The 13,351-nt window shown below is 48.4% G+C and overlaps 1 protein-coding gene across 2 annotated transcripts in view; it reads right to left on the bottom strand.

Moving 5' to 3' along the window:
• Positions 1-13,351, bottom strand: part of MED27 (mediator complex subunit 27) — a 144,434-nt gene that overhangs the window by 29,970 nt on the left and 101,113 nt on the right. For both annotated transcript variants that reach the window (XM_016196596.2, XM_016196597.2), the window contains exon 4: positions 11,226-11,319. In XM_016196596.2, coding sequence (XP_016052082.2) covers positions 11,226-11,319 — 94 coding nt within the window. The remainder of the gene's footprint in view (positions 1-11,225; positions 11,320-13,351) is intronic.

The following is a 13,351-nucleotide window of genomic DNA, read 5'->3' as shown; positions in this document are numbered from 1 at the left end:
AGTCTCTGAAAATCCTAGTCTTGTAACAGCATCACCGACAGCCCTCAATCACTCTGGTAGATCATATATAAAAACAAAAAGAGCTAAAAAAATCATCCTGTGCTAGTGAGCAGATGTCTAGCCCATTTGCAATTAATACGACCCACTTCCATACAATCAGACTGCTTAAAATTCCTGGAACAAGATGTAAAAGTTAAGATGCAAATGTTCTGATTTTAATGAGAATGAATGGAAATGATAGATCCCCTCTCCCTTTAAGGGTAAGTACAATCTACTTATAAGTCCCAACTGCACCCTAAATTTATCAACAAAACAATCATTCGATAAAGCCTGTGGGAAAGAAGAAAACAGCTGGGGGAGTCAGACGTATATTCAGAAAGCACTTCCCACCAAAATCAAATGTTACCCAAACCATTCCTCTTTTAGGAAGCTTTTAAAGAAACCCTGACTCACTTCAGCACATGTCCCCCAGTTACCCACATGTCCTAGGAGCTGCCTGTATCTGTCTGATCCAGTCATGGACAGCACAAAGGGTGACAGACAAGGCGCGACTCGGGCTCCCTGGATCTCAGTCAAACCCCAGCTCCACCGCTCACTGTGACCTTCTGAACCTCGGTGTTCTCTTCTGTAAAATGGTGCTAACATCTTGCATGGAGGGGTGGTGTGAAAATCAGTAAGCAGAAATTAGAGCTCCAACCACATGGTGGGCATATTAACTGGTGGCAATGGTTAGGATTCTATCCATGACGACAGGGCAGGCTTTTCTAGAATCAAGTAAGTCTCACCCTTCACTCTATTCCTCCCTGCTTGGGAGGCCCGGGTGGCTTGCTGAAATCTTGCCCCTTCCGTGAGGGCGCAGCTGTGAGGTTTCTCCTGGAGTATGGCTATTTACTGGGTGAACTCCACCCACCCCATCTGAATCAGACACCCCAGTGCCCCTCACTCCACTAGCTCTGGTGGGGAGGAAGATACAGATCACACAGAGCCTGAGAGAGCATGGTAAGGACATCGCTAAGTGGGATGGAAGCTAGAAGAGTCTTCTGGGCAGAGGAGTGACATTTGAAAAACAGTACTCTAGCAACAGTGCGTAGAGGGGCGATGGTAGAAGCAGAGGGGACAGTTGGGAGGATGTTGTAAAAACTCAGGTGAGAGGCAGCTTGCCCTGGGGTGTGGGGTAGAGCTAGCAAGAAGCATGTGGATTCTGGACGGGCTTCTAGAGAAAAAGCCAGAGCCTAGCTGCGGAGCCTGTATTCTTACCAGTTTGCTTATGAGGGGGTTTTGATGCCGAGGGGTGTGATGACCACCACCACTCCTATAACTACATACAGCCCAATTAGTTAATTTTAATTAAAACTCAATATAATATAACTTCTATAATAATGCCATAGGCCATGTTAGTGTGAACTCACACATATTTTAATTCAACTGCCAAAAGAAACGGATCGTGTACGTCACTCTTATCATACGAGCAACTGTTCTACATCAACGCAGAGACACAAGGCAAAGATTAACTGGAGGAGAAATCAACAGTGGAGACCGGGATTAGGGAATAAAGTAAAATACAGAGATAAACTGCTTTTAAAATCTGCCGAAGATTTAATACAGCTCCGGAGGGCTTCAATTATTTACATGCTTGGTCTACGCAGTGTAAATCCGGGCTAATGAGATTCAACTGCTGTGTGTAAATCTGCAGCAAGACAAGCCGAGTCCATGGGAAACAGCAGCCTGGCTCCCGTGTTAATAACTCTTCAAAACAAAGATTATGACTCGGAAAGAGGAGCATCATTTTGCTCCCATTACTGACTGCAGTGGGTGCTGGGAGAAACGGCTCCGTTTGGCCAAATACGAACGGAGACAAGTTACAAGAGATTCCAAGGACATATTGATCAATAGCGTTGTCTTCTAATAACAAGATCAACGCCAATGATTTACACCGTCTCTTTGTCCCGCAGAGATTGGGAAGTTCCAAGAGCAGACTTCTCTGTAAAGTGCCAGGTCTGCACTGAGGGCGAGGGGGCTACGTCAGGAGGAGGGACGCAGTGATGTTATGGGTAACCGGCCAGACCACAGACTCCCCTCCAGGAGCTCCACCGAGGCATCGGGCTATGTGATATTGGAGGACAGTCAAATGGCATTTTAAAGCAAAGTGACCTGTTTAATATCAACCCATGACCCTCTACACCCTGTAATTCCAGCACCGACAGTGCTTTGGGAGCCCACGGGAAGAAACTATCGCGGCCTGAAGAAGTAAGGGTGGGCTTCTTGACAGGTGACGCGAGACTCCAAACTCAGAGAATGCACAGCAGTTTTCCCTGAAGAGCCAGGAGGTGGACAGGACATCACAGGCAGAGAGCTGGAGTGGAGGCTGGGAGTCCAGAAACAAGGAGAGCAGGGGGCCCGCTGGAAGCCTGCAGCCAGAGCTCGGGCAGTGGGAGCTGAGGCAAGAGAGGCGGGCAGAGGCTGCTGGAGGACACGCGGCAGGACACTGGCAGGACCGCCAGTGTGTACATGACACTTGGTGTGTCTGTGGCCAGCTCACTAGAGGGATTACTATGCGGATATTTTCTACATAGTACTTGATCGATAAATATTTGCTACAGAATGAAGACGAGTGCTGGAACAGAAAGCTGTCAACTTGGGCGCGGGGGTCAGACAAGGAATCTGGGAACCAGGTACCCTGAAAACAGAGCCAACACTTACTGTGAAATACAATGGAACTAGGTGATCTAAAAATCCCGTCCGGTAGCTGTGGGACCGGGCGCTTACTCAACCCACTTTTCTGAATTTTGAACATAGCCTCACCTGCCTCAAAAAGGCAAGCGGCACCTGTTTGTACCAGACATTAAGTTCACGTAATGTATGCAAAATAGTTTAAAATAAAAGCCAGTAAGACACCTTTGGAGCAGGAACAGCTTCTCCAGCATTTAACTTCACCGTTGTAAACGCCTGTCCAGTGATATGTACCTGGTAGGGCTGGTGAAATGTGCTTCCCAACTTCTGGAGACAAATGCAACTGAAAAGTGCTGAGGGAACTAGAGAATGAACTATGGGCTTTAAAAAGTATCATTAGAAATGATAGGGTCTGAGCATTATTGAAATATCTGCACGGGGGGGTGGGAGGGTGGTTCTGGGTGCCCAGCTGGGCTACCACTCACTTAGACTATGTATTTCTGGGGAATCTTAGGGAAACTGTCATGATCATTAGGTCCCAAGTACATTCCCTGACAGCCCCGAGTGTGCCATTGCCTCTGGGGCCACTGTGCTGAACCAAGAGCTACAGAAACCAAAGAAGCATCGAGCCCCCAGTAATGAGATCCAATCTCAAAATGAACAAACAAACAGTATGAACCACCCTTTCTTGGTGTTTAAAAAATGTTTACTCGCTCATTTAAATTACTCCTTGAAATTAGCTCTAAGAAAAAAATGCTTCTGTCAGAAATTAAAAGTATGTAACTAAAAAAAATGTTTTTAATGTCTTAGCTGTCAGAAAACTAAACAACAGATTTAACAATTGAGCGTGTTCTGAGCTGCTCCATGCCGGGGCCTGAGTCCGTCACCTCTGTCCGCTCCGTTACGAGGCCCTATCTTCCAGGGCCGCATCTCTAGCATTGGGCTTTAACCTGAAATCACCAGAAATGCACCTGGAAATGAACTACAAATGCTATTATGCTGAATATAAAACAGGAGTGCACAGTACAGATGCTCCATCGGCAGGTAACTGGAAAGCCCAAAGGGAAAGGCCTGGAGCCCTGGTTAAGGTCTGAGGCCAGCGATCCTAACCTCTTTGGGAACTGACCACCTTTCTCCTGGAAGAAGGCACACAGCAGGTCTACACACAGAAACTGCAGGGCTCGGAGGTTTCCTGGCCCAGCCATGGCCTCCCAGGAGCGCATGGAGGCAAGGTTGAGATCCCTGAAACTGCAACGACAGCTAACGCCAGACGCTTAAGTAGGAACGGGACAGGAACTCCACGGAAAGGCATCTGTGTGTATTAATGGGATGCCACATCCACACAGAACTGAGAATCACACACCTCCTAAAGGGGAGGCCAAGCACGGCTTTGACACCCATGCCTACACAAAGCGCTGCAGATCGTTTGCTAAGAAACCTCAGAATAAGGGGGCCTAGATGATGACTGAGACCACACTAGTCTTGTAGAGACGGGACATAGAGCAAACCTGTGGGCCCTGAGGAGCAAGGCCAGGGTATCTAAGGGCAGAGGCCTGAAGGCAGGAGTGGGCCCAGTGAGGGAGGGGGAGCGCCAGGGCCGGGGTCAGAGCGGATGGGGAGCCATACAAGGACTGGGGCTGCTTTTTATTTTTTAAAATATGTCTTTATTGATTTCAGAGAGAGGAAGGGAGAGGAAGAGAGAGAGAAACATGATAAGTCATTGATCAGCTGCCTCCTGCACGTTCCCCACTGGGGCTCGAGCCCACAACCCGGCATGTGCCCTTACGGGGAATTGAACCACAATCTCCTGGGTCATAGGTTGATACTCAACCGCTGAGCCTCGCCCGGCCGGGCAGGACTTAGGCTTTTAGGGAGGGAAACGGGGAGCCACTGCCAGCTCCAAGCAGAGAAGACACATGACCTGACATTCCCTTTAAAAGCCCCTGGCACAGAAGGGAGGCAGGGCACTAACTCAGGTGACAGAGAGCAGAGGCTTGGGCCAGGGTGGTGGCAGTGGGGGAAGGCAGAGCAACAGTCACATTCTGGACCAAACACACAGAATATTATCTAATGTATAAATCTAAATATGCATGCTTCAAAAATGTAACTTCTTACTTTGACATAATTTTGGACAATTTTGGACTTACAGAAAAGTTGTAAAAATAGTACCAAGAATTCCTGACTACTCTCCACCTAGATGTCCTAAATGTCAGCATCATACCACATGAGCCTGGCGGATGTGAACACATCCGCTGCCCCTGTGTGCGTGTACACGCGCATGCGCACGAACGCACACAAGCATGCACACCAACACACATGCTGTCGGTTACCAAACTTTTACCCATTAATCTCAGCATCCACGGATGATTCCTGATTCTTTTGCGAAACAATTATTACTATGGTGGCTGCTGAATTTTCCAATTCTTTGTACATTTATTAGCTCACATTCTACTATAAGGAACTGCTTTCCTGTAGCTATTGTCATGTTATACTGATCCCTCCGTCTCTTTCTTTATTCACTGATTTTTGGATTATTGCTTCTCTGGGTTATAACCCATTACTGCCATAACTTATGCTGGTGCCCAATGGCCCAGGTCTGGCCTCTGAGTCCCTGTAACACAGCCCACCCTTCTTTGGGCACCTCCTTACTTTCGGGCACAGCAAGATGTCCCAGGTTCACCTTGTACTTTCTCCACCCCAGTTCTGGAGTCAGTCAATTCTCCAAGAAGCCTAGGTTCCTGGGAGTGAGAATGATACTTAAAACTAAGACATGGACAATAGATGTGCTCGTGGTTCCTGGAATCTTGCTGCTTCCAGACCTTCTCAGCAGAGAGAGCTGGGACATCAGTGTGTGTGTGCGTGCGCTTGTGCACATACGCACTTGTATCTATTTCTCTATCTATCTACATATATATATGTGTACATTGGAAAACAACTAGTTCATACTGATGCTCCAATCCGACACCAAGGATTTACCCCAGCTCTTTCTGTGTTTGTAATGTCCCTCTCCAAAAGGGGACACCCGGCTCCTGTCACACACAATTATTTCCTTACTAGCTCCATCCTGGGACATATAGCTTCAGAACCGCTAACCCCCGCTCCTGTGAAAGACTGGCCTACCTCCCGAAGTTTAATGTTGGTTCAGTCACAACAATGCTCAGCCTGAGGATTTAGTCAGGACTCCGTGTCAAAGGCTCCCCCTGCAGAGTGCGGCCACTGTCTTCATGTGAAATAGGTTTATCTATCTGAGCTGCATTCCACGTGCTTTCAATCCACTCTTGTCGATTAGATTTATTTTTGAGTATGTGAAACATTGCCTTAGTTCTAAAAGTCAGGGCTACACAAAAAGGACTCCTCAGGGGCATGTTCCCCCCCAGGCCACCCCCTCCCCGCCTCCGTCCCCGTTTCAGGCTTCTTTTCCCTGCGCTCTTCCCTCCCGAGGAGCAGAGCTGGGTCCTCGGAGTCACTTTCTTCGAGGACGAAGGTCTCCCTCGTTCTCTGTTTGTGTTTTTGTTTTTCAATCCTCACCTGAGGGTATTTTTTCCCTTGCTTTTCAGAGAGAGTGGAAGGGAGAGAGAAAGAAAAAAACCCCACATTGATGTGAGAGACACATGGATTAGTTGCCCGCTGCTCGTGCGCCCACCGGGGCGGGGATGGAGCCTGCAACCGAGGTATGCCCTTGGCTGGAATCGAACCCGGGACCCTTCAGTCCGCGGGCCGATGCTCTAACCACTGAGCCAACCAGCCACGGCCCTCATTATTTTAAAGGTGAAAAAAGCAATGGCGAGGCTGCACCGTAATCCACGCAGTCACTGTCTGCACTTAGAATTACAGACAAGCTGCAGTTAACAGTGCAGCGCACGTGCTCTCGTGTCGCAGGTGTGTCTTCAGGGTGACCTGGAAGCAGTCCCGCTGGGTCAGCAGTAGACGCGCACGGAGTTTTATGGGACACCGCGGGCCCTCCCATGGCCGGAGACCTGCATTCCCACCAGGACGCAGGGCGGTGCTGGCTCCCACAGGCTCGCTGACAATGCTGCTCCGTCTTCCTTTGTGCCAGCCTGGCGGGTGAGGAATGGTACCTCAGAGCAGTTTCAATGTGCATTTCTCCAGTTATGGCTACGGGTGAACACCTTTTCCTATGTTTAAAGACTGTTTTTCCACCTTTTGGTGGGGGTGGTCTGTCTCTCTTCATTCTCTATCCCACTTTTGGTCATTTCCCCTTCATCTTTAAGATTTTTAACATGACCTCAGGGAGAACAGCCCTGTATCTCTGAGACATGTGGCAAGTATTTCCCCCCAGCTCGTCAGCTGTCCTCTGACTTTGCTCTGATGCTCTCTGGACATCCAACCTTTTTCCTTCTATCACGGAGGCCCCACTGATCAGATGCCACCGTTTTCATAGGCTGACCTCTCACAGGAACTTCAGTCTGTTTCAGTCATTTATCCTACTAGCCTGTGTGGGGACTCGCCAGCCACCTCAGTGTCGGTTACAGGTGCTTTAGAGTGTGTTTTAGTGCCCGAAGGTCACGTCCTGTGTCATGTTCCTTCGGGGTGCTTTCCTATCCTTTGTTGCATGTTTCTTTTCCATATGAACTTTAATATCATCAACTTGAAAACAATCTTTCCACGAGTACATTAAATTCACTCACATTTGCCGGTATGACTGATAAATGTGGTCGCAACCTGGTCCCCAAGCCCCACAGTTTTCACGCGCTGTCAGATTGTCAGTGCTGCTTTCTCCAAGCGACACTGCCCCTGCCGGCTCACTGTTTACCGGTTACTGGCTGAGTTCGGGAGGGGTTAGGTTTTGTTCCGATGCTTACCGTCTACACACTCTAATGCCCCCAGATAACACGTCAGCATCTCGCGTGTTCATTTTCAGTGGTAACTTCAAGTCTCATCTACCACACATACAAGAACCAGTGAGCACCTTCGCTACCCTCCTCCCACGTTCGTCTGGATCATCCCCGCTGTGCCAGGACACGCGACACTGGTGTGCCAGCACCGCCCTCATCTCTGCCTTTGTTTTAGTCTCAGAGACAGTGACATACAGCAGGCGCTCACCACAGTCCTCAGGCTGAAGGCCCCGGGGACAGCACATTCTCCTGCAGGTTCCTCGGGCCCGGCAGACGGCTGCAGACTTCATCTGTCGGAGGCGGTTTTTCTCTGGCCATGCTGCTTGGAAGGCTTATGTATCCTTGACTCCCACCTTCTTTGACAATGCGGCTCCATCACTGCCTTGCTCTACGTATTGATCTCGAGAAGTCTGATGCCCGTGTCATTCTCTCGCCTTGTAAAGTATTTGATTTTTTTGCCTGGACGCTGTGGGGACTTTTCTGTATCTCTGAAGTCTAATAGTATCGCTCGACTACATCTTAGGCCTGACCGTCGCCGGTCAATCTTCCCAAGCCCCCGGCGAGCCCTTTCAGTGTGTGGATTCAGACCTTTAACTTCTAGATATGACAATTTCACATATTAGTTCTGCTCCACTGTTTTGTTTTCCTTCTTGGGCTCCAATTATAATGTTTTTTCTTCCCTGTCTCTGTGTCACTTCAACCGCCTTCTCTCTGGCCCTTCCTTCTTTCTTTTGTCTGATTTCCATTCTCGTGGTTGTTTCCCCGTATCTCTTCAATGCTCCTGTTGCGTTTCATTTGAATCTATTTTCTCCCTTGAGCATGTTGAAATTCAGTCAACTTCTGAGATGATTTTACCATTTCCTTCCATTTTTTACTGAGTATAATAAACCCTTTTCATTTCTTCATACTGTTTTCAATTCCTGAATTTCTGACTCGACAATATTTTTCATCTCTCCTACAGCCGGATCATGATTTGAGAACCGCTGCCTTAAACGAGTCTCATTTTTAAAAACAAATGTACAATTTTTATGTGTCAAAAATGAAGTAGGAAAGAAAAGCTGATTAATTTTCTAATGAGTCTTACAAAATAGCATTAAAAAAAATTTAACAAAGAATTCCAATAATATTTGGTGCTGTGACAAAAGTGTTAAAATCTGGTACAGCTTCCTCAAGCGGCTGCCGCAGCACCCCAAAACTTGGCACTGGTGGGGGGGTCTTTGGAAACTCCCAAAGGACACCTGAGCTATCATCCAGCCTCGGCACACTTGGGACAAATCTGTTTCCCACTCAGCGCTGCCTCTCAGGAAACATTTTGGCATTTTCACGGAAGGCGCGCATTTGCATGCACTAAACCAGGGTTTCTCAACCTTGGCACCAAAATGTGTCTGCGTGGTTTAAAAAAGACATGTCACTCAAAAACAGGCATGAATGTGTCACAGAAACGGAAGGTTAGTTAAATGCATGCCTAGAAAGATTGACAAACGAGTTTTATCTCTTGTAAATCATGTAACATGAAGACTAAGTTACATAATACCAAGGTATCTTTCTAACATCACCGTTGAAGCTTCATCTTTTTCTTTTCTTACATTGTTAGACCTGGTGAATCAGTCACAGTTAGACACTGATGTTTTAAATGCCAAAAGGAGCCAGCTGCCTGCTCTAGTCTCTGACTCAGTTAAGCTCTTACAGTATTTTGACTGCTTCGAGAACATTAATAACGGGATGTTAGGCGGTAGATTAACTGAAACTAAATATCAACATAGCTAGATTTATTTCTGGATGACTGAGCTCATCTCTTCAAAGAGCGGAAATAGGATTTACTGCATCACGAGTTACTAACTTACACAACACCCAAACAGCCCCGCCCGCGGACAGGCAGCCACCACGCCGAGGGCCGGAGGCTGAGCTTCAGGTTCGCGTGAGCCGTCTGCGCTCCCGGCGCTGCAGTTACGGCCGCGGGCGACTACCCAACACTCAAAGGCGCCAGAGCAAGTTGAGGCCACACGTGTCCTGAGAGTTCTGGAATAAAACTGGTATGCGAGCCTCCCCTGTCCCACGTGGCAGCCCCGGGACATACAGAAAAGAGGGTGCTGGGCGCTGCCCCGCGTGTATCCCACGCACTCACAAATACTCACCGAGCCTGTCTGCCCTCCCTCCTCTCGCCCCGAGAGGCAACAGCTAACTGGCTAGATGCTCCTGGTCTGAAGTGGCCCCTCGCGGGGCTAAAGCGGTCTACATAAAATGGGGCTCCTCCCTTGAACCGAGCCCTAACTCTCATCAGTCTGCGGAAGCAAACTCCGTGAGGAAGCAGACGAGGCTCACGGGTCATGTGAAATCAGCTGGCTTTCTCGGGCAGAAAGAGCTCGGCCGCCTTAGACCTGCTTACCTACAATCCAGTTCTCTGCTCATTCCCTTCAACGCCAAATTCCTGCCTTCCTCATGCCACGGAAGCTCAAGGACCAGAAGTCATCGCACAAACCTATCTCCCGGGGACGCTTTCCGTGTTGTCTTCATTAACTCGGGGTCCTTATCAAGTGCAATGAAAGCAGGATTTGTTTTAGCTGCTGGATCTAGAGGATCGTAAAGTTTAGACCATTTCTACGCTAAACTGAGGCAGGAAATATTTCACGTTCTGTAGACAGATACAAATTGTTCTCGTTTTCTATTAAAAAAACACCACATTCTCTCATTCACTGTACTTTTTAACTGACTTTTAAAGAAAAGTAGCATGTTACCCCAATAAACTTCACTCATTTCCCCCACAAATGAAACATCACATTCAACACACCCACTGCTCCTTTCTGAAGAGAAACGTGCACACAGCCTGCTGCCCCTGGGAAGGGTGTGAGAGCAGTGGCTCACCCTGGGTGGCTGGCTCTTTATGTTTTTATAAAGTAAAATGCTGAAGCCTGGGCCGTTCACACGAGGCACCAAGCAGCAGTAACTGGCGAGACGGGAAAAGCCCTCATGCCTGAAGCTCACCTCCCCGATACCCGTCAAAACCCACCCCTCTTATTCAGTTAATTGTTCTCCTGTAAGACCTGGTGGCTCTACAAGACAGAGCACAGGGAAGAGTCCTCCCAGTGCTCCCTATCACAGCCTCGGCAAAGCTCCATCGTAGTCTCTGTGCCTTTCTAATTACTGATGTGACGTAGCCTTTCTGCGCCACTGTATTTCCCCAACACCCCGTCTCTGAACTCATGCAAACGCGAACACCAGCGGGAGGCTACGAGGCCAGCTTGCTCACAGCAGACCAGCAGAAACAACGAAACTGGAGTCGCCAGTGAGATGATCTTGGAACGCTTTCCTTAAGTACGCAATGGGTTTTAGAAATGATTTTCCACAGGCCCTGGTTCTGTCTGAAGAGGGCGCTTTCTTTAGCAGGACCCAGCAGCCGAGCATTACTCCTGTCTTCGGGACAACATAAAACAGCCGCAGCAAAGCGCCACGGACTGGCTTGCAGGTGAGATGGTCTTACAGCGTCTTCCCTCTCCGGCGTGGACGGGCTCTGCAATTCCACCCAGAACGGGGGTTCAGAGTGCAGAGCTCTAACCTAGTGAAGGCCGGTCAAGAGCACTATGCTGTTCTGCTGAGCTGGGGCTTAACTTCCACTCTGCAGATCCTACAGCCAGCACCAGAATTTAACCTTGAGGCCAATCTTCTCCCACATGTCCCAACAGATGCTCAGGTGGAACTTACCAGAAGCATTGCTGACGTTCCATTGGGCCTGGAGAGGTGGATGGACATTTCGGGAAACATCCTGTCGATGCGGCTGATCACGTCGTCTACGTACCTAAGAGGGAAAAAAACACATGTATGAACTGAACCTAGTCAAAGAAACACACATCCAGTCTGCCAGGCTCACTTTTCAATCTAATTTTTTATTAATGGAACATGTTTTCAAGAAGGCAAATGGGTTAACAGGGCTTTTTATAAAAACACTACCGCCCATTCCTCCTCTAGTCTTCCAGTCAACCACTTTTTAGCGACTTCTTTGGTATTTCTACGTAATGTGGTTTTAATGTGAGCTCTTGCCTTTTCACCGTAAGGCATGGCCTAGTGACTTTTTTCTACAGGAGGTCAGAATGGAGCTCTGTCACCTTCCTGGGCTTCTGGGCTCTAGTGACAGAGATCTCTCTGTCTGTCCTTCAGTATAAGACTGGCAGCTGCTTCCTGCTGTAACTCAGCCCTGGTCGCCTCACTGTCTCCTGCCTGGCTTCTCATCTCAGTCACCAGAATAACCAATTCCCTGGATTAAATTCCTTCTGAGTACCAGAAGTCATTCCTGTTTTCCTGGCTGGACTCTAAGTAATTCAAGTTATGTCACAATTTTTTGCTTAAATGGGTATTTGATGGTCACGTTCTATAACCTATGCATGTATTTTTTAACAACTGAGCTACATGGTGGCTTGAGTACATTTACTTACTTGTACAGTTTCCTTTCTGCCTGCTTTCACTTGTTTAGTTTTCTATGTACCTCTTATAGCTCCCTCCTGCACTCTCCACCTGACTCTAAAACCCCTCTCCCTAGTCATGCATGTTGGGCACTCCATCAGCTCCACTTTCCCTGGAGATGTTCCTCCGAAAGGCAGTCCTCTGTTCCTCTGGCCCAAAAGGAACCTGTATCTCTTAAGGTTTAACAATCATTGAGGTAACTGACTTTAGGCACTTCGCATGACATCGGGCACATACCAACAATTCAAAAACTATACTACTGGTCCACCGTGAACCTGTTCTGCAAAAATGCCCTCTCAGCAGGCGCACTGTCCTTCCAGGGGAGGCTCACCGTGAAGATGCCAAGCACAGCTCCAACAGAGCTGGGTCTGGCTCAGATCCCGAGAAGGAAATCACACCAGCATGTGTGCTCACTCTCCAGTCCACTGGCCACAGAGGGGATGTATAATACAATAGCTGAGATGCAAAACTATCCATTAAGGATTTTGCATTGGATTTCCTATCGGTTGGATATGACAAATTAAATTACATGTCCATTAGATCAGGGACATAGAAAAGCTATGTTCTCTTGGGGGGAGAGGGAGATTAGCTCTCCACTCACAACATGAAAAGACTTAGCCTGAGACCTAGGGCTCCTGAGAGGCAGCAGACAACACAATGCCATTTGTTTAAAAAGCGAACACGGCATATCAGCTATGAAGTCAGACAGCGGTCCCACTGATTAACTTGCAGGTTTCCCTCAGGGAGTGTTGTTACAGATTTAAACGCTGAGCTGGAGCAGGAAGAGAAGAGCTATGAAGGCAGCGGTAACAAGGAATGAATGGCAAGAAGACGCGCAGAGGTGCGCGAGAAGACGTGGGGTGCACCGAGGCGTCTGCCGCTGGGGGGGACCCCAGGAGGGCATGGCAGTAAAAGGCAACCTCGCTCAGAAAGAACGAGAGGCAGTTCTTAAAAGTAAGGCCCCATTCTACTGATTTTTAAAATGACTAAGAAAGAGTGACTAAGAACGCACATCCTGGGTCCCGCAGCCCCTTCCAGACTCACAGCTGCGTGACGCATGTACAACCCCGGCTCTGAGCTTAAAGGCTGAAGGTGAAAAGACAGGGAAAGCAGGACATTAGGTCACGGTCCCTCACTGCCTGATGTTCCTCAAAACGGTGGGAGACACGGGAAGCTTCCCTCCAAGCTGACACCAGCCCCTGGGGCATTTGTGTACTCTTCTAAATCTGTGTGTGTGGTTTAAACCCAGTTAATTCAGACTCAGCAGGAAGCAAAATTCTGCTGTCCTGTGCGAAGGGAGGTCGGTGCTAAGCATATGCTGATGGAGGGGTGGGCAGTGGTTTCTGAACGACCCTCAATCGATAGCCATC

Source organism: Miniopterus natalensis, chromosome 12 (assembly GCF_054644295.1).
Source record: "Miniopterus natalensis isolate mMinNat1 chromosome 12, mMinNat1.hap1, whole genome shotgun sequence".
Taxonomy (NCBI): domain Eukaryota; kingdom Metazoa; phylum Chordata; class Mammalia; order Chiroptera; family Miniopteridae; genus Miniopterus; species Miniopterus natalensis.
The sequence above is the reverse complement of the archived record's forward strand: the minus strand, read 5'-3'. Positions and strand labels throughout refer to the sequence as shown.